Source organism: Aspergillus piperis (genome assembly GCF_003184755.1).
Source record: "Aspergillus piperis CBS 112811 unplaced genomic scaffold BO85scaffold_14, whole genome shotgun sequence".
Taxonomy (NCBI): domain Eukaryota; kingdom Fungi; phylum Ascomycota; class Eurotiomycetes; order Eurotiales; family Aspergillaceae; genus Aspergillus; species Aspergillus piperis.
Genome location: NW_020291604.1, coordinates 38513 through 56371, shown reverse-complemented (window position 1 = coordinate 56371; position 17859 = coordinate 38513). Strand labels below are relative to the sequence as shown.

At 51.3% G+C, this 17859-nt stretch overlaps 6 protein-coding genes across 6 annotated transcripts; 3 read left to right on the top strand and 3 right to left on the bottom strand.

Moving 5' to 3' along the window:
- Window positions 1–108: 108 nt before the first annotated feature.
- BO85DRAFT_497952 (uncharacterized protein) lies at window positions 109–2044 on the bottom strand (the record flags this gene model as incomplete). The annotated part of the gene is made up of 3 exons (XM_025664010.1): window positions 109–219; window positions 361–584; window positions 685–2044. 3 exons carry the CDS (start codon window positions 2042–2044, stop codon window positions 109–111), a joined length of 1695 nt encoding a protein of 564 aa, XP_025513630.1.
- A 1044-nt stretch (window positions 2045–3088) lies between these two features.
- BO85DRAFT_489709 (HSP70/90 family co-chaperone CNS1) lies at window positions 3089–4512 on the top strand (the record flags this gene model as incomplete). The annotated part of the gene is made up of 3 exons (XM_025663621.1): window positions 3089–3386; window positions 3466–3738; window positions 3797–4512. 3 exons carry the CDS (start codon window positions 3089–3091, stop codon window positions 4510–4512), a joined length of 1287 nt encoding a protein of 428 aa, XP_025513629.1.
- An 866-nt stretch (window positions 4513–5378) lies between these two features.
- BO85DRAFT_470064 (uncharacterized protein) lies at window positions 5379–7175 on the top strand. The gene is made up of 2 exons (XM_025662365.1): window positions 5379–5712; window positions 5832–7175. The coding sequence occupies exons 1-2, from the start codon at window positions 5656–5658 to the stop codon at window positions 6876–6878; spliced, it is 1104 nt and encodes a 367-aa protein (XP_025513628.1). The 5' UTR covers window positions 5379–5655; the 3' UTR covers window positions 6879–7175.
- Window positions 7176–7413: 238 nt separating this feature from the next.
- BO85DRAFT_400744 (putative nuclear serine protease HtrA2/Nma111) lies at window positions 7414–11272 on the bottom strand. The gene is made up of 4 exons (XM_025657135.1): window positions 10425–11272; window positions 8054–10354; window positions 7792–7989; window positions 7414–7714 (listed from the first exon to the last, which is right to left on the bottom strand). The coding sequence occupies exons 1-4, from the start codon at window positions 11220–11222 to the stop codon at window positions 7541–7543; spliced, it is 3471 nt and encodes a 1156-aa protein (XP_025513627.1). The 5' UTR covers window positions 11223–11272; the 3' UTR covers window positions 7414–7540.
- A 738-nt stretch (window positions 11273–12010) lies between these two features.
- On the bottom strand, window positions 12011–13350 carry BO85DRAFT_376153 (uncharacterized protein; the record flags this gene model as incomplete). The annotated part of the gene is made up of 2 exons (XM_025656209.1): window positions 12011–12720; window positions 13110–13350. 2 exons carry the CDS (start codon window positions 13348–13350, stop codon window positions 12011–12013), a joined length of 951 nt encoding a protein of 316 aa, XP_025513626.1.
- A 2431-nt stretch (window positions 13351–15781) lies between these two features.
- Window positions 15782–17014, top strand: BO85DRAFT_460809 (uncharacterized protein; the record flags this gene model as incomplete). The annotated part of the gene is made up of 5 exons (XM_025661739.1): window positions 15782–15882; window positions 16171–16213; window positions 16525–16650; window positions 16735–16762; window positions 16902–17014. 5 exons carry the CDS (start codon window positions 15782–15784, stop codon window positions 17012–17014), a joined length of 411 nt encoding a protein of 136 aa, XP_025513625.1.
- Between the last annotated feature and the right edge of the window lie 845 nt (window positions 17015–17859).

Here is a 17859-nt window from a genome sequence, read left to right as displayed (position 1 = left end):
TCGATAGACGAGAGTATATAGATAGATTGAGCCATAACACCAATAATACCCAACATAAATTCACTCTTATAACCATAAATCAATCAATCTGGCAATTACTTCCCAACCTCACAACTCAACTCCCCCCTCAACATCACAATCGCCATCAACATCAATCTCACTCTCATCAATCAACCTATCCATCCTCCTCACGACCTCCCTCGTAACCCTCACCGTCCTCTGCAACGTATCCATCGCATTCCTCCTAACCCCATCCCCAATTCCCCCATCCATCTCCCCTTCCACCCCCTCCCACACCTCCCTCCCCCTCTCCCTCCATACCTTCCACCACCCCGCAACCCCCATCTCCCGCCGACTCACCATCTCCTCCCTCTTACTCACGCGGTCTTCCCGCTCTGCAACCCTCCTCTCCCGCTTCACCAGTTTCCCCTTCTGCCGCTCATATCGCTCCTGGTACCGCATCTTCAACTCCCCTTCGCGCACGATCCGCATTACCCGGTCTACGGGCGCTGCGTCCTCCGCGCTGAAGTCCCCGGAGATTGTCCGGCTGTTGACGAAGTACATCGTGTTGGATATTTCGTTGGCTAGGTTGCGGAGATGCGTGGCGCGGTGGTTTGGGGCGCTGCTGAGGTGGGTGTGCAGGTCGGCGAGGAGGGTGAAGGGCGTGGATGATGAGGGTCGAACGGGTTGTGATGATGGCGCTGGTGCTGCTGGTGGTAGTGCTAGTGCTGAGGTTGGACGGTGAGGTGGGCCAGGGGAGGGCGTATGCTTGGGGGTTTTCTGAGGTTGGTGATGAGGAGGAAGAGGTGGATGAGGAAGATGGGTCTGACATGGTCTCTTCGATATCATTGTCGGAAGAGGGATCTGACATGGTCTCTTCGGCGTCACTTTCGGATGAGGAAAGCTCGATGATAAGCCCCGATCGAGCGTCGTAGAAGCAAGGAAAGGGGGATGGGCGAGGTTGTCCGTCTCCACCCCATCTTTCTTCGTTGTGTTGCTCTTCTTCTTTTTCTTCTTCCTCTACCTCAAAGTCACATCCAAAGCTTGCTGTATCGTACTCGGCAACAGCTCCTGTCTGTGAACTGATAAGAACCTGTCTTGAAGGGCCCTCGACCACGTTGACAACTTCCTCTTCCTCCTCATAATACTCCGTCTCTTCCCCCATTTCCATCATGTCGTCGTCGGATCCGTAAGATGTGGTATCGTCTTCGTCTTCGTCATCTTCATCTTCATGTTGGAAGACCCCATGGTCCTCCTCACGGTTCATATCCAACCAAGCAGCAACGCCTGCTTGATCCATCTTCTCCCTCGAGGACATGAATCCCTCGTTTGTCTTTCTCTCCTCAGGGCCCATATCCACCCAAGTAGCAACACCTGCTTGGTCCATCCTTTCTTCCGAGGGTAATCTAACTCCCCCATTCGCGTCCGTCTCATTCCACTTCTTCCACTCCTTCCACTCAGGATCATCGTCAACTGTAGCCGACGACGAAGTTTTGGCGTCATCATCCACTGCATGAGATCCTCCCTCATCGAGGTGGGTCATACCCAGCGCGGCAAGCATAGAAGCTTGGTTGGCATTGTACATGTCATCCTCGTCCTCTCCTTTCATGCCGGTCATTCTCATTCCCATGTCCATTCCTGTCCCGGCCACCTGGTAGTGGTCGCACGGACCGTATGGCACGGATGTTTCGTGCATGTTTTGATCACCATAGCCATGGTCATAGTTACCCATCATGTATGTGGTTCGGTATTCTGCAACTGATGGGCCTGTCTCAATGCTGGGGATGGTCGTTGAGCAATTGCCCCAGAAGCGGTTTGCCTCAGTGACAAGCTGTGAGACCTCAATGTTCGAGCAGTTATCCACGAGGGTTTGATCGTTGCTGTTGAAGCTGGTATTGGTAGACACGCCTTGGTCAAAGAGATAGGGTTGGATGATGGTATTATTGTTGCTGTTGTCTTCAAGAGAAGGATCAATGTCGTGGTCGGAGGTAAGAGTAGTGGTGGAGGGCGAGTTGGCGTTGACGGGGTGGAAATTGCGAGACATGAGTGAATGCCACAGTCGTGTATGTGGCTGTCCAGATACAGAACTGGGACGGATGATGTGAATGCGGTATTGGATAGCCTAATATAACGCAAGGATATACTAGGTATCGCAATAGAAACAAGGGAATCAGAGAGATGTGATATTAGGGTTTTGAGTGGTAATAATGTGCTCACTACTAAGGAGTAGCAGGTACTTGAGGGTGACACGGAGGTACCTTTTATAATCATTGCTATACACTATATACGGTGAACTTCGACTGATATTCCCATCAGAGTAATGGTAGAGATCAAATGACATGGTTAAAGTTACACATGTGAAAGACAAATGAGACTTCATTGAAGCTGTTAGTGAATGGGGATGGCTGTGTCGGTGGCTTCCGTAAGTAATGTATTGTGAAGTGAATAAAATTGTGAATCTCAATGAGTTGAAAGAGAATTAGATGGAGGACTCGTCTATTGTTTCATTGCTTTCGTTCACCTGTCCCTCTCTACTTCCCCTTACATAACCCGTCCCAAGTCGCAACTTTCCCTCCAGGCCAGGTGTTCTCCCCAGCGATACCAAATCTGAAAAAGGAGGATTTCGCGACCAGCTAGCATCAACTGCACCTGATCATTTTTAGTCTACTGTGTCTTGGATCTAGTAGCCACTCTTCATTCATTGTGCAGGGTCTTGTCTAGATGAACCATCCTCTTTGTAGGGTCCGTGTCCAGATAATCTAGAATTGACGGCATCTGCCGTACACTGCAATGCCCTTCGCCAATCTCCGACATACCAGCAGGGACTTATCTACAGTGAAAGAAGAGAGGAATACACATTATTGCTACCTGACAACTACAATCCCACCCATCGGGAACGACCACATCCATCAACCATACCTGATCCATCAACAGATAAGATAAGGGCTAACCCCTCCCCACCAGTTTGCATCATTTGCATCTCCGATAACAGCAAATTCCTCTTTTCCATGACGATCATCTCCATTCCCCCTCATCCCAAAACAGAACACATCTCCTTCTCAGGTTCATAACCTCACATTGAACCAAAATGGGCCAAATAGAAGAACTTCCCGACGACTACGATGAGTCGCTCGAAGTCAACAAGCAGCCCCAACAACCCCCCGCGACCGAAGCCAAAGATGAATTCACCCCACCTCCCCCGGAAGAGCTCCCCATCCCCATCAAGGAAGAGCGCCTCAAAGACCTGAATGCGGGCGCGGACCCCATGGCGCCTCAAATGCCGCCTGCCATGGAGGCCGTGAGCACGCACACGACAGACGAGCTGGCGGATATCCTGAACCGCACGCCGCTGTTCATGACGGATATCAACAAGGCGTATGATGAGAGTCAGTTTTCCCTCCTTGATTTCAGTTCTGGAAATTACATTGGCTGGATGATAGGCTAACGGGGTATGTATGTGGGTAGACGGCGAAAACCCTTTCCTTGATGCGATCCGCGCGCTCCAGAACGAGGGTACCCGCGGCGATGTCGCGCAGAACTTCCGTGAACAAGGAAACGAAGCTGCTCGCGAGAAGCGCTGGGCTGATGCGAAGGAGCATTACTCCAAGGGTATTGCGGTCTTGCTGGCCAAGGAGGATAAGTGGGATAAGCCTGAGGATGAGAAGGAGGAGGCCCGGTTGCGGAGGGAGGTCGAGGAGGCGTGCTATATTAATCGCGCGCTGTGCCACCTGGAACTGAGTAGGTGTTTTGTTTTGTCGTGTCCTGAAGTATGGAGCGAGGCTGCTAATGTGGATAGAAAACTACCGATCTACGACCCTCGACTGCGCAGCCGTGCTGAAGCTGAACCCAAAGAACGTGAAAGCGTACTATCGGTCCGCCATGGCTCTGTTTTCGCTGGATAAGATTGTCGAGGCGGAGGATGTGGCGTCTCGGGGATTGAAGCTGGATCCGAACAACAAGGCTCTTCAGATGGTTGCTGGGAAGATCGGCGAGCGCAAGGCTGTGCTTGAGCGCATCGCGGCGAGAAAGAAGGCCGAGGATGAGCGCACGCGTAAGGAGAAGACGCTGCTTAGCGTTGCGCTGAAGGCGCGCCAGATCCGTACTCGCAAGACGGATCAGCCTCCTGAGATGGAGGACGTGGGCATCAGACTTTCGCCCGATCCGTTGTCGCCGGAAAGTACGCTTGAGTTCCCGGCCGTGTTCCTGTACCACATGGATGCGCAGACGGATTTCATCAAGGCGTTCTCCGAAATGCATTCTATCGAGGATCATCTCGACTACATCTTCCCGTTGCCGTGGGATCAGAAGGGAGAGTACAAGATCAATACGGTGGAGTGCTTCATGGAGACGGTTACCGGTGGTTTGATCCGCGCTGGCAAGAAGGTGCCATTGGTACAGATCCTTAGTGGTGGTAAGGTTGAGGTTGTGGATGAGTTGGTGAAGATCTACATTGTACCGACCAGCAAGAGCGCCAAGTTCATTGCTGAGATGAAGGCGCGCAAGGAGGCTTGAAAGCAATCAGTTATTTGAGTCTATTGCAGATGTCGGAAGCCGCTGGGTTATGCCAGGGCCATCTGAATGGACGGCCGTCCATTCGCCTATGTTGCGATCAGTCCCGCGACATTCTCGAGTCGAGCCCAAAGTTGAGCATGTATACATGCCGCCTGGACCGGCTCTTCCATTATATACCCACTGAGGTTTTGCGGCTGATAGCCGTTGTATATAACATCCTATGATGACGCCTAGACTATGAACGCACTTCCTACAACGGACGCATTATATCCAACTGTCAAATTCGCAGCTACACTGGCCATTCTTTGTTTACTGTCCTGCTTTATGGTACTAACATGAACTCTTTCATTTCCCCCACTTAAGATACCGTTCCAGCAGCAAAGTTTGTTTGAAACTTACCTGATATACTCTATTGAACTGAACCGAATGTTCTTATCAGTTATTTTTGGAGCGGTTGCTCGAAACAAGCCTTTCTGAGTCACATACTGCGTTCGGCTGTTGACTTCTTTCTGGGTACCCCACAGACCACCCTCTGAGAATTCAACACCTGCTTATTTCCTTCTCAGTCATATTACTACTTCAGTGGTTATTGCTTTGGAGCCAATATGGACTGTTCTTTCACCAGACATCACACTATACCGGCGCGCTAACCAGTAGACACAAACACCATCTATCACATCATTGGGGGGACAGAAACAGAGACATGTCCCAACCTACTATATACTATAGACATACATGGTTTTGAAACATACCTTCACAGATCCAATCATAGTTCTCTGCTATGCACAGCATGTCTTGAAATCCAATTCGCCGCCAGCATAACCCCGACATTAATGCAACTACTGCCAGTCACTATGAGGTACAAACCGGCACCCAATACGGGTCCGCATCATCATCATCATCTCGTCAACAAAACAGAAAAACATTAAGTGGGTGAGTCAGACATCGCATCGTTACGTTCCAGGTTCCCTAAATTATCCATGTCACTGCCTCACCATGATACGCATACTCCTGGGGGGCTATATATCAGCGCCCGCTTTCTAACCTGGGGCTTCCATCTTCTCCCCTGACTCTGCGAACTCCCATCCCAGACCTATCATCAGTATATTATTATACCAACTCCCTGCCCTATCTTTATATAAAATGTCTGCCCATACGCCACAGACATCCATCCACCTCCCCTTGGAGATTCAAGAGAGGGTAAGTTCTAGTACAGCAGCTTCTTCCCACTCAGATCGTAACCGTTAGCTTCAGATTGCCGATTACGCCACAGCCAACTCCAAATACCATGGCAAGGGGCACCTCAGGACCTTCGCCAGGTGAGCCGGTCATTCTGTGCTGCTGCCTCTCGTGCCCTCTTCACTACCTGCACTGTCTACATCAAAGACAGCACAAATAACAGTCCCTTTTCCGACCTGAACGTCCTCCACCAAAGCAACCTCGGTCGATATATACGCACCTTAATCATCGAATGTCGTCCTCCCTGGGACCACATCCTAACCAATCCCGACATCATCCAACAATGGATCAACCTTCTCTCCACCTCCCTCCCCGGCCTCGTCCGCCTCCGCCGCCTGGAATACCAAACAATAAAGAACGGCACCCCAGACCAAGAGAACCTCTCCCGCCACTTCGCCAACCTCCTCGTCCACTGTTTGAATACTACCCACGCCCCTCCCTCCCTCCAAGAAATCGACTTCCAACATAACTCACCCCAATTCTACGACGGTGACAACGATACCCTATATCCAGCCACAGCACAGCATATCCCTCACCCCGTGATAGCCCGCCTCCGCCACATCCAACTCTCATACACCTCCTCAGCATCGTCTCTCGTCGAGCGCGAGCCAACCGCGATCTTCAGCCTTCTGAGACACGCCCGACGTCTTGTCTCCGTCGAGCTATCTGGCCAAATCGACGGCAGAACCATGGCTGCCAAGTCATGTCCATCTCTCATCCATCCAGATGCGCCGTTGCGGTCTTTCACTCTCGAGAATGTCTCGGTGAGTGCGAAGAGGCTGCGCGGGCTAAGACACTTCAATAAGACCCTACGACATGTAGCATTCCGTGGAGTATCGTTAGCTGCTGGGACGTGGGAGGATGTGCTGTCCGAGCTGGGGCAGTTGGAGGGGCTAGTTCTTCTAGAGGTGGAAATGTGCGGTTACGAGATGACAGCTAAGACGGAGACGGTGGCGGCGGTTGTTGGGGGTTTGCTGCCTAGTCCTGAGATCGCGACCTCACGGTGTGCGGATCTTACGGCGTTGGAGTTGTGCGTTGCTGCGGTTAAGCGGCATAGGAATATGATCGGGTATGAAGCGATTTCACAGGTTGTGGATCCCTTTGGAAGAGATATCATTGTCTGTTAGATTCTTGACACTTCTTATCTCATTTGGATACTGTGTGTTTTCGTATCTGTGAGGGTGCATTTATGAGTCTTTTTTTTGGTTAAATGGTTGTTCTCGTCTCGTTACCTTCCTATCCCCCAAAGGCCTGTCTGCCTCTTTGTGATGATTCATTTCATCCATCTTCGTCATCGTCAAACACAATGAAGACCGTCCCGGATAATGATAACGCCTTTGACTGAATCGCACGGGCACGGACATAGCAAGCTCATGCTCATATATACTCGAACACAGTCGTGAGCAGGTGCTTTTAAAGAAGGGGAAGTGCAATCAGCATTCAGATATACTATTTTCTCGGAGATGAGGTTGAGTAACCTTTAGCGCTTATTGTTAGAAGGGATATGGATTTCCCGTCCAATCAATCAATCTAATCTAACTAAATCAAACCTTTTCAGTATGGATGGTTTTTTCTTCTTTCTTCACAGAGATCTGTTGTATTTTCGTAGTGCCATCTGTTTATCAATTCTCTTAGCTTAGGTTGTCAAGTAATACACTTAATGTGGCGTAATGTCTATCATTTTCCCATTTTTCACTTTCTTTTTACGTTTTCTAAAAGCCATGTCTCTGGTATACACATCTAACACGGCCATGCTCATCACAGAATACTATACAGTCCCGCCCTGCACTCACTCCAGATCCGGCTCGATATCACTGACTCCATCAAACCCTTCGTCCATAGCATCCGGGTTCAAGTTCGCAGCATCCGGCGCAATGCCGTCTTTATATTTATCCTTGTCATGAGACACGGTCCGCCAGCCGGAAGGCTGGGACTGGTCTTTGATGTACTCGGACATGGGGAACTGGTGATAGATGTGTTAGTTTACCACCTTTTTCGAGATTTGGTAGAGAAAAAGATAGGGGGGGGATTGTGACATACGTAATGATCGTTCTTCTTCATGGTCACTACCCACGGCACATTGTCAAATGTCACCGCGCGAAGGCGGAAATATGTGTTGTCGGGGATTTTGCTCACTTCTTCGGAGAAGCGGTCCAGGTTCGGGGTGGGGACACCGTTCACGGCGGTGATGAAGTTGGTTGGTGCTAGGCCGTATTGGTAGGAGGGGGATCCGCGACTCTGTAAAATGGATGGTTAGTTACCTAGGTGGCAGTGGCAAAAGGCCGGGGGGAGGGGAGCATACTCTTGCGCTGACGTAGACTTCGCTGTGCAGCTTGGAAATCTGCTGACGGACCGCATGGTGTGGTTTCTGCAACACAGCACCACAGAACACGACGGCACGGTCAGTCTCTAGGTCCTCCGTTGGGACAGTCGGCACCTGGATCCGCATTTCTTGTCCGTTTCGGACAATCAGTGCTTCCAGCGTATCCTTTTCGTACATGATATCCAACTCGGAGACGCGGGTGATCAGCTGTCCGTCCAAGGTCAGGATGATATCACCCTCCTCGAACGTGTCGGCCGCCGAGTTGAATCCAGGCGGTGGACAATCGACCTTGCGCACCATGAAGAGCTGATGCCGCGATGGGTTAGCTTGCGTCACCTTCTCGATCCATTCCTCCGACACGCCCATGATGCGAGCTTGACTCATTTGAACCACGTAGCTCTCCATGTTCAGAATCCGCAATTTAGGCATCTCTCCCTGCTGCACCTTTGACAGGACAGGGAGAAGAGATGGGGTCGCAAATCCTAGATGGTATTCCACATCTTTATGCGAATTGGACGTGCGTTCTCCCAGGTAGTTCAACCACAATGCCTGCACAACTCCGTCCTCGCCAATCAGGACACCGTTGGAACACTGCCCGCTGAGCCCGGTGTCCACAGTGATGGCGTCCAAATTGATCGCACGGTAGCGCGGTGCGGAGGCATTGGCTGGAATAGAAACAGTGGTGATGTCGGTTACGGCGGTCTTGGCCACAACAATCCGGAAGTTCTGATTGAATCCGACGAAGATCGTGTCCTGTCCCTGCTTGATGTAGTCGGTGCTGAGTTTGGCACTCTGAACAGGTGCCTGCACCAGGCTTGGGTCGTACTGGATGATGCTGTAGTTCTGAAGCGGGTGCAGGAAAACTACTTTAGCGTTCACGATGATGGAGTCGGCCACCGTGATGTTGATGTCGCAGAGGTCATACGGCACGATCGCTCGCGACACAACCACCAAACCCTTGTCTGCATCGACGACCAATCCGAATCCAGTCTTCTTGGCCTGGGGGTAGCCGTCCAGCTTCAGGGGCATCGTACAGGATACCCGTACGAAGCTGCGCACAATGTCAGCCGCAGCAGGCTGGCTTACACCGTCGAGTTGGATAAAGTCGGCTTTCCTCGGAACCGGAGGAAGAGCTGGGATAGGATCCGCGAGGTCCGAAAAGTCCCACAGACCGGAGTTGTCGTTGCGCACAGCCAGTCGCATCTTCGGGTGCCAGTGTCGATCGATATAGACGATGCTGGTGCCGCGGGTGTGGAGATCGCGAATATGCCGATACGAGATCACCACGCGCGAACGATCGGGGATTGTTCGCATCACTTCCACGAACTCATCGAGATTGCGAGTGGGTCGCTTGTCCACCGAGTCGATGATCCATCCTGAGAGGGTGTTTTCCAGCTTGAAGGAGCCTGCAGCCTCGCAGACGTAAACACCGCGAGTAGCGATGGCATACAGCCGCGACTGCTGGTAAGACAGGTTATGGAACGTGCCTCCAGCCACCGTCACAAACCGGTCGGGCGTGATGGCATGCAGGTCGCCAACCTGGCACTCAATCTCCACATTCTGACCGCCTCTTTGAACGAGCAGATGCACCGTCTGCCCAACACTCGAGTCCAGGATGTCATCCAACCGGATGAATTGGGTGAGAAGCTCCCCGTTGACCTGCAGAAGCACGTCTCCTTCTTCGAGCTTTCCGTCCGCCGGGCCTTCAGGCAGAATGATCTCGGCCACCAGCATGCTGGTTTCCGTGGGCGCTGCTTTACGCACGGTCGCCTCCCACTCGGGCGTCAAGCCCAACCGACGACACTCATCGAATGGCTTCAGGATCCACTGCGTCTGAATCGTTCCACGCGTGACAGGCTCTCCGCGACGGATGCATTCCAGTGCGCGTAGAGGTCGGTCCAGAGGGAGGAAGTAATCCGTCGCTGCACCGTCTGCACGACCACCGGCCTGCAGAGCAATCGCATGACCATCAATGTTGACTACAGGACTGCCGGAACTTCCACCGCTAGCTGCTGCTGCAGCCTGGATATAATTCGTATTAAAGTCACTGTAGCCATCGCCGTATTCGGGCGCGTTTCTATCCAGTCGACTAATGACACCAGACAGAATACTCAATTTTTCTCCTGCGTCATTACCAACGACGCGAATTTCAGATCCCACTTTAGCTGCATCCGGCTGCAGTTTCAGCTCCCTCAGTTTCATATATCGAATAGCCTTCGGATCGAACTTTAGAATTCCAAAGTCGTGTACTGGGTCCCGATACACGGGACGGACGTCGCACTAACGTAACCAATACGAATCAGCATTCCTGTCCCAAGAAAGATCTACATGCGGAGAGAGCACAACTTACTTCCTCATGGTTATCAAAGATGCAGTATCCCCAGAAAGGTCCCGGGCAAACCACGTGTCGATTTGTCAATATGTATCCATTCTCTGCATCCACCACAAACCCGGTAGCCTGACTACTCATAGACAGCTCCGTGTCAAAGGAGCAGGTCTGACAGAAGTGGATAGATACAACGCTCTTCACAACCTCCTCTATGGTAGCTTGCCATTCCGGCGAATCAGCCTGAGCAGGCCCTACAGGCAGCAGACGACCCGCATCTTCATCATCCTCCACATCATATACCGTCCCATTGGCGGGAGTTGAATCCCCAGGTGTCAATGCGCTCGATTCGGGGCGAAGGTGCTTTACAGGCCGTTCAGCGGGGGTGGTGATAGAGCTGCGCTTGCGCTTGGCGCCTGCATCTCCGTTCAAATCCATCGGGTCTGCACAAGAACGTAGAGCACTGGGTCTCGTAGAGTGTATAATGAGCGAGCTGAGAGAGCGGATGGGCGCCTGACCAGGGCAGATGCTCGTGGTGACACCGGGCGCTGCAGCGGCCGAGCACAAAAAAAAGTGTCGACTAGAGCGCCAATAGGCAGAAAATCTAGGATTGCGAGTAACTAGTGACCTCGCAGGCGACAGGGTGAATCCGATGGGATTGGCGATAGAGCGATGAAGAGGCGAATAAGTATTAGAACGAGACGGCGGCGATGACGGCGGCGGCGGCGCGGCGGAGGTAGAGGCAGCGGCCCTCGCAACAGAATTGTTCGTAGCGACAGACAGTAGGCTCCTTCTGTGGATGTGGAGCCAGACGCAAGACATTCACAAGACCCCCTAACAAGAGAGACTGCAACAGAGAGGGGCGGATGACGAGGACCGTGAGGAAGGAGGAGAAAAGGAACTGAAGTCAGGCGAGCTGCAGTGGCAGACAGAACTGAAAAGGGAACCGGGCGGACACCTCGATTGACGCCCTCTGATTGGCCCTGGCCCGGCGGAGCTGCGGCGTCTTCTGACCTGATCATTCAGGCCAGCAATTCATCCATGATGCGATCCTACTCCATAAACAAGTTTTCTACAATAGCAATGCAGTACCGTGCAGTAACTATATATATCTCTATTATATATGATTCTATATCCCCAGACTCTATCGTACACTCGGACCTCCGCATCCCATCGTTTGTAGCTACCATCCACTTCTGGTGCTAATGTTCACATGTTCGTCCCATTTGGTCGCCAACACTGTTTGTGTATCTTGCAACGCTTCACGATCCTAAATTAGAAGTACCCAGTATATTAAGTACCTCTTTCTTCAAATAGAGAGCTGCCTTGAGTTGGACTGTGGGCTTTCATCTGATGGCTCATCATTGAGAGAAGAGTTTGTGGCGCAATATAGACGCGCGCGATGCCCATTCGAAGGCTCGTCGGATCGTAACTCGAGGCTTGACTTAAGTGAACAGCCGGTCAGGGCAGGGGCCTCATGCAACTATGGGCGTATAGGCGGGATGCAGGAGCGACGGTCGATTGCTCTCTACCTTGAGCCAGTACGCTCAGCTCCCCGTAGAGCTCGCACTACGCGCAACACATCATGTTTTGTTGTCGATATGACCTCTTCAAACAACGTGTTCAACAGCTGGAGAAGGACTGGGCCGGCCATTGCCATGCAATGATTGTGGGCTCTGCTGGGGTGTCCCTATACCACCTTGCGCGGCCCGAGGGAAGAGCTCGTTGAGTTTGTTGTAGATCTCATTCATTGAAGGCATGTTTGGAGGCGGTGACATGATCGCCGGTGCGGCAGGAGGAACTCCCCCTGATTTCTTAGCCCGGTCGGCAATGGTTGCAAGGTACCCTAAGTTGGCTTGTAACCGACGCATACATTCGAGATATTCTGCGCTTGGCCGCTGGGTGGGCTTATCCGAGGTCTGATCTGAACCAGGCGACGGGTTCGACTCTGACGCTCCTTGCGAAGGCGCACCAGCCTTGCCAGCCGCCTGAAGATTCATGACTTCTTGCAGCAACATCGAGTTTATGTCCAACAGCGTAGACACACGCGCCTTCTCGCGCGCGGTCGTTGCAGGTGACTGAGGAGCAGGTTGGGCGGAGCTTGACAATGGGTTCTGCTGGGGCGCTGCCCGTTGCTGTTGCTGTTGCGCGGGCATCATGTTAGTCGCCGGTACCGAAGCCATGTTGGGCGGAAAGGATTGCGCTGTAGTCGCGGGAAGAGTCGATGTCGCAGTCGCCTGGGGAGGGAGATACTGGCTCATAGACGTTGCTGGCACAGGTGGCTGGGCAAATGGTGCAGAGAAGTTGGCGTGGGGTCCTACTAGTCCATTCGGATGGTTAGCGGCTAGTCCTTGCGGCCAACGTCGCCTGCGCACTTTGGCCAGGAGGGAAAAGGAAACAACGAACAACAACACATTAAGGAAGAGGATGACGGGCAATCGTAGCGCAATAGTGGATACGCGTCAGGCCATTAGCACATACACGTACTTGAACTACTAGACCAGGCAAGGTCCAGTAGATTCAGTATGGGAAAAGAAACCCGGCGCCATGGAGCAGCCGTGTGTAGATCAAAGGGGCAAAAGGTGGGGAAGCAATGACAGGCCTCAAGAAGATCAAAGAATTACATGGAGTAGCGAAACAGTAGTGACAGAGAAAAAGAGCTTGGAGATAACAGGCCAGGGGGGAGTTAAAGGAAAGATCCCGACGTACCGGATGACTGCTGGGGGAACCCGGACGGCATCATTGCTCCACTAGGACCGGCTTGCATGGGCACGGCACCGAAAGGAGTATGCTGGTGTTGCTGCTGTGGAGGATGAGAGACAGCTTTGGATTGGGGAAACGGGGGAATGGCATTCGGATAGTAGGGGAACTGCTGTGGATTTTGGGGAGTGACAGGAAAACCCGCGGTCTGCTGCATCGCAGAAGGGAGTCCGGGAACGTTGGGGTCCATGTCGGTCGATAAGAGCAAAGAGGAAGGTCAATCAATGGTTGGGCCAGGCCACAAGCTTTCTTCTCTTTTTTTTTCGTTATTTTTTAATTCTTTTTCCCTTTCTCTTCCTCCTCTAAATTTTTTCCCTTCTTTTTTTTCTTTTGGTATTAATGTTTCTGGTTAAATTAAAAACTTCCACGGATCAGGTCCGCAGCAGCGACAGTCAATGTCGGTCGCACACTCTGACTCGCCGGAATCCAGGGATGGGCGGGATGAGACACTAAGCCAATTCCTCTAACGACTTAGTGTCCTGGCGATTGCGCTGCTTAATTCCGTAGAATATTCTTTTCTGGAACGATCCACGACGAGATAGAAAAGGGTAATATGAAAGGGCCAAAATAATAAAATTAAACTGGAAACAGAGGGGCGGTGATTGGCCGATGGGGACACGACAGCCACAAGAGTCTCAAGAAGGGGGGTGTGGGATAATAGAAGGGCCGGCAGATGGGAAGGACAGACCCTGAAAGCGACAACTTAGTCAGGGTGGGTTAGTGTAACCTCTGGCAAAAGTAAATCCGTTAGTCACAAGTCAGAATCCTCAGTTGTGACCGCAGTTGTTGAGTCAAGTCGTATCAAGTGAGCGGACGGAAAGGAAGGAAAGAGATTTGCTGGTCCGTCGAGTTGCGATCAGCCTTGGGGCGGACGGACTAATGCACTGGATGGGATTCGTCCGGGCGGTGGAGTGGAGGAGAGAGAGTGTGTGAGAGAGAACACAGGGGACGGATGGGGGGAGAATGTACTCCGGTAGTACTTACTTAGTAGATACCGTAGTAGAAAGTAAAGGCACCTAGTGCGGTCAGAAATTGACAATGGAAAGGTGGATCGCGATGCAGGACAGCCTGAACCAGAGAGATTTTGATGAAATGAATCACACGCAATTTCTCCCCGAGTATGAAGTGACTCGAGAGGAGAAAGAAGAGAGGAAAGGGGAAAAGGAAGAGGTGGCCGCAAGTCCAAATATCGTGGTTGTCGTAATCATACGTGTATATAACATGTAACGTATTGTTTAACTTCTTGATTTATAGTATATTTTGTGCATATATGATTATATTCTCAGCAAAAAATTACGTATTGTTACATACTCAATATCAAGGTAACATACCACAACACCCCAGTATACGCCAGGTACCTGAGGCATCCTCCATCTATAGCAGGTAGACTTCCCGCTTAACTTGATTGAGCTTACTTCCATCACCCACTCACTCTTCTCTCCGAACAATATAAAGGACCTCTCTTCATTTGACTGGCTTGTTTCGATAGCACGTCGAAGATGTGAATATGCTTGAATTACATTAATACTCTCACTTTCCCCAACATCGATCGGCCATTGGCCTCGATCGAGGTTTCCCAAGCTCTTCATGCATGAACCGTCCTAAGTTGGTAGATCCAGCTACTTAAAAGACAGACTCAGCTTATAGCCTATCAAAGCAGTCAATACGCGGCATCCATACCGCTACATTTGCTCTGGGATGACCTCTTAAAGCGATACCTTCCCAGCAGCAACCCGAACTCAACAAACGTACGACGAACCCAGGACGAACTATGGGACACCCGACAGGCACCCCCGAGTGGATCTCCTTCACAGAACTGGCAACTTTCTAGAAACGCGGGCGTCGCCATGACTGGGCAACCTCCAGCTATCTACTAAACATAAAAAATCCACCTCCTATCCTCTGCGAGGCCTTGTCCTGCCACATCGGGGAATTCTTCCCTATCATGTCCAGTTCAACTTGAGCCATCACTTGAATTACAAATTAGAAGCTCGTTCTCTCCATACCTACTCACCAACACCACAATTCACTAAGTAGTAGTCCTCATATACGAAAAACAATCCGCGGGTACTTCTTCCGCTTCGTGCCATTCATGTCGGCAAGTACATATGGCAGCATCCATGCCGTGGCGTGGCGTGGCGTGGCGTATTACCTCAATGCAATTAAGATGAGCTGCAAACATTATTGACCAGGGTAAGGAAGCTTATTGACTTTCGGCTTCCTCTCGATTCTGATAGTGATGCACGGAATTGATATACCTCCAGGACTCGGAAGGTTCGATAGCCAAGCTGTCATAGATTATAGCACCAACCTAGCAGAAGCACAGACTTGACCGACATGGCCCGAACCTTCAGCATCTTTGGAGATGGAGCGCACACTATGAATCATGTGAACAATCAGGCAGCCTGTCTGTCAGTCGACTGGCAGCTTACTATCTGTCGATGATCTACCCTCTGGCGCAGCCATCGCCAACAATAGTTTTGGATGAAGGCTCCGTCCCACCTGCAGCAAAGTTTTCCTCGTCGAGCCGATGTTATTTATTTATAAACCATGACAGAAGGGAACCTCGGCCGTACTCAGTAGGTTAATAAATTGCTCGTTACTTCCGGAAGCTCTCCGGTATGCATGTCGGGCGTTCAGCCACCGTGACAGGTCACCGTATCATATGCAATATGCACTCCTCTGCAGTCTCGCCGGCCGACACATCATACATCGAACAGATGTACGTCCCCCTCCCAACGACACCTGGAACAGGCGGATAGGGCCGTACTACTTCATCAACTGGTTTGGGAATCTCTAAGAAGGTGCTTATCTTGAATGGCCCTCTGTGGCATTCGGTTGCAGGCCAGGCATGCTGCGGTGGTTTCCTCGGTTCTGGCGGGATTATCGCGAATTAGGTGCTTCCAGTACGCTCAGGCATCTTCCTGTTCGCCGATGGTTGCTTCTGACCAGTGACCACACACACATGTGGGTTCTTTGGCCGCGATCTGTCACAACCTTGTCTCGGCAGAGGCGGGGCTCCCATCCGTCGCGTCAGGATCGGTTTAGCCATCGTTCGATCAGACATGATCCGAAGGCAAACGGGCCAATGACCTTGGTGGGCCTGCGGCAACCGCCTCCGTCACGTCCCCATAAGGGTCCAGCTACGGAGTACTGTGTGAGTGTTTAGTTCTTTTTTGTTGATGATTTATTCCCCTTTACCTTTGTCTTTATCTTTTTTCTTCTTTTTTTTATCTTTTTTCTGATGAAAATCATTCGATTCTTTCTAGATTCTTTCCATCTGCACTCTTTTCCAAGAAATCCAGGGTAATGCTGTAATTTTACCCTCCAGGTTTTCGGGACACTGGCTTGGGCATCCCAACAGCAAGCTCATTATAGCCACGAAGTACCGCAATGTGGCAAGGCTGCCTTTGATCTAGACTCGACCAAGTCACTACCTGACATCTGCCATGTGGGTAGCAGGAACGATGGCCAGCAATGGCGTTGTGTTGTCCGGATATCCAAATGGAGAAAAAAACAAACATCGAATATGATGCGGTACAACAGCGATAGTCGCCACTATGGGTCACGGCAGCCTCGCAACTGTTTTCCGACCCCAGTATGTAATAGGTATCGCATAATTTCCTGTCTGGACTGGCACTTCCGTCAATGCTAGGTCAACTCATGATCCTCGACTCCATCCGTATACACATCGGGAAACCCGCATTGGGAATCTTTTGACAAATGGGTGAACACCGGAAGTGGGAGGTGCCGTCGCATGTCCGGTGCATCGCTTTGAGATATTCGGTGGTCCACGTAGAACGAACCGCCCTCCAGCCACTCCGGGCCTACGGTACTCGACCATCCGCTATTGACTTTTGCTGGTACCATGACAAATGTCCTCCTCGGGATAATCCGATATGGTGCCTGGCGTGTTGGCTACTATCTGGTGACAGCGTCTGCCCCGCCGGCCAGCCAGGTCGGATCTCAGAGCGAACCATGGATGGACAAACTGCACCTTTCTCTGTCTGACACCCGACGCATCAGGCAAGGGGAAGGTGTTCGGTAGAATAAAGCAATATCTGGAAGAGGCAATCGCGTAGATAGGAGAAAATAAGACACGAAGTCTTCCATAACGGGAAAAGGTAGGCAGACGAAATGGCACATCCGCATGCTATCGAACGAGATAGAGTATGTATTGCAGCCTCCATTAATGCGCCAGCGGACCTATTGGACCCTCGGCTCGAGGCGATCTTGCTAATCTTTCTAGCAGGTGGCATAACCTGCTACGACGGTACGACTGTCTGAAATGGTAGTGTCCATGCTACTCCGTACACAAGACAGATTCATCCACAAAGCCTATTCCATAGCAACTAAACAAACCCCAGCTTGGGGAAATGGGACTATAATCTCGAGATATGACCAACCGGGAGGGCGAAACAATCTCTTGAAAGATCCACTCTGATAGCTAGCCACTTTCTCTATTCCAAGACTGCCAGCAGGACCGGACTTCAACCTGACCCTCTCTCTCGAGCTCGGTGATTGGAAGCAACGACGCAGCATAGCATTAGTTCCTACGCCCAAATGCATGCGAGCGGATAAGGACCCGTCGGCTGCTGTGCCACATAGGGCCACGCACATTAGTGACACAGCTTGGGCCGATCCACTGACCTGGTTGCGACGGTCCATCATTACGGTGTACTGGAAGTACTATAGCCTA

Coding starts and splice junctions, on each gene's coding strand:
- BO85DRAFT_470064 (XM_025662365.1), top strand. CDS start 5,656: ATGTCTGCCCATACGCCACAGACATCCATCCACCTCCCCTTGGAGATT. Junction 5,713..5,831: donor CCTTGGAGATTCAAGAGAGG/GTAAGTTCTAGT, acceptor GACCTTCGCCAG/GTGAGCCGGTCATTCTGTGC.
- BO85DRAFT_400744 (XM_025657135.1), bottom strand. CDS start 11,222: ATGTCTTGCGTCTGGCTCCACATCCACAGAAGGAGCCTACTGTCTGTC. Junction 7,990..8,053: donor AAGTCTACGTCAGCGCAAGA/GTATGCTCCCCT, acceptor TCCATTTTACAG/AGTCGCGGATCCCCCTCCTA. Junction 7,715..7,791: donor TGAAGAAGAACGATCATTAC/GTATGTCACAAT, acceptor ATCTATCACCAG/TTCCCCATGTCCGAGTACAT.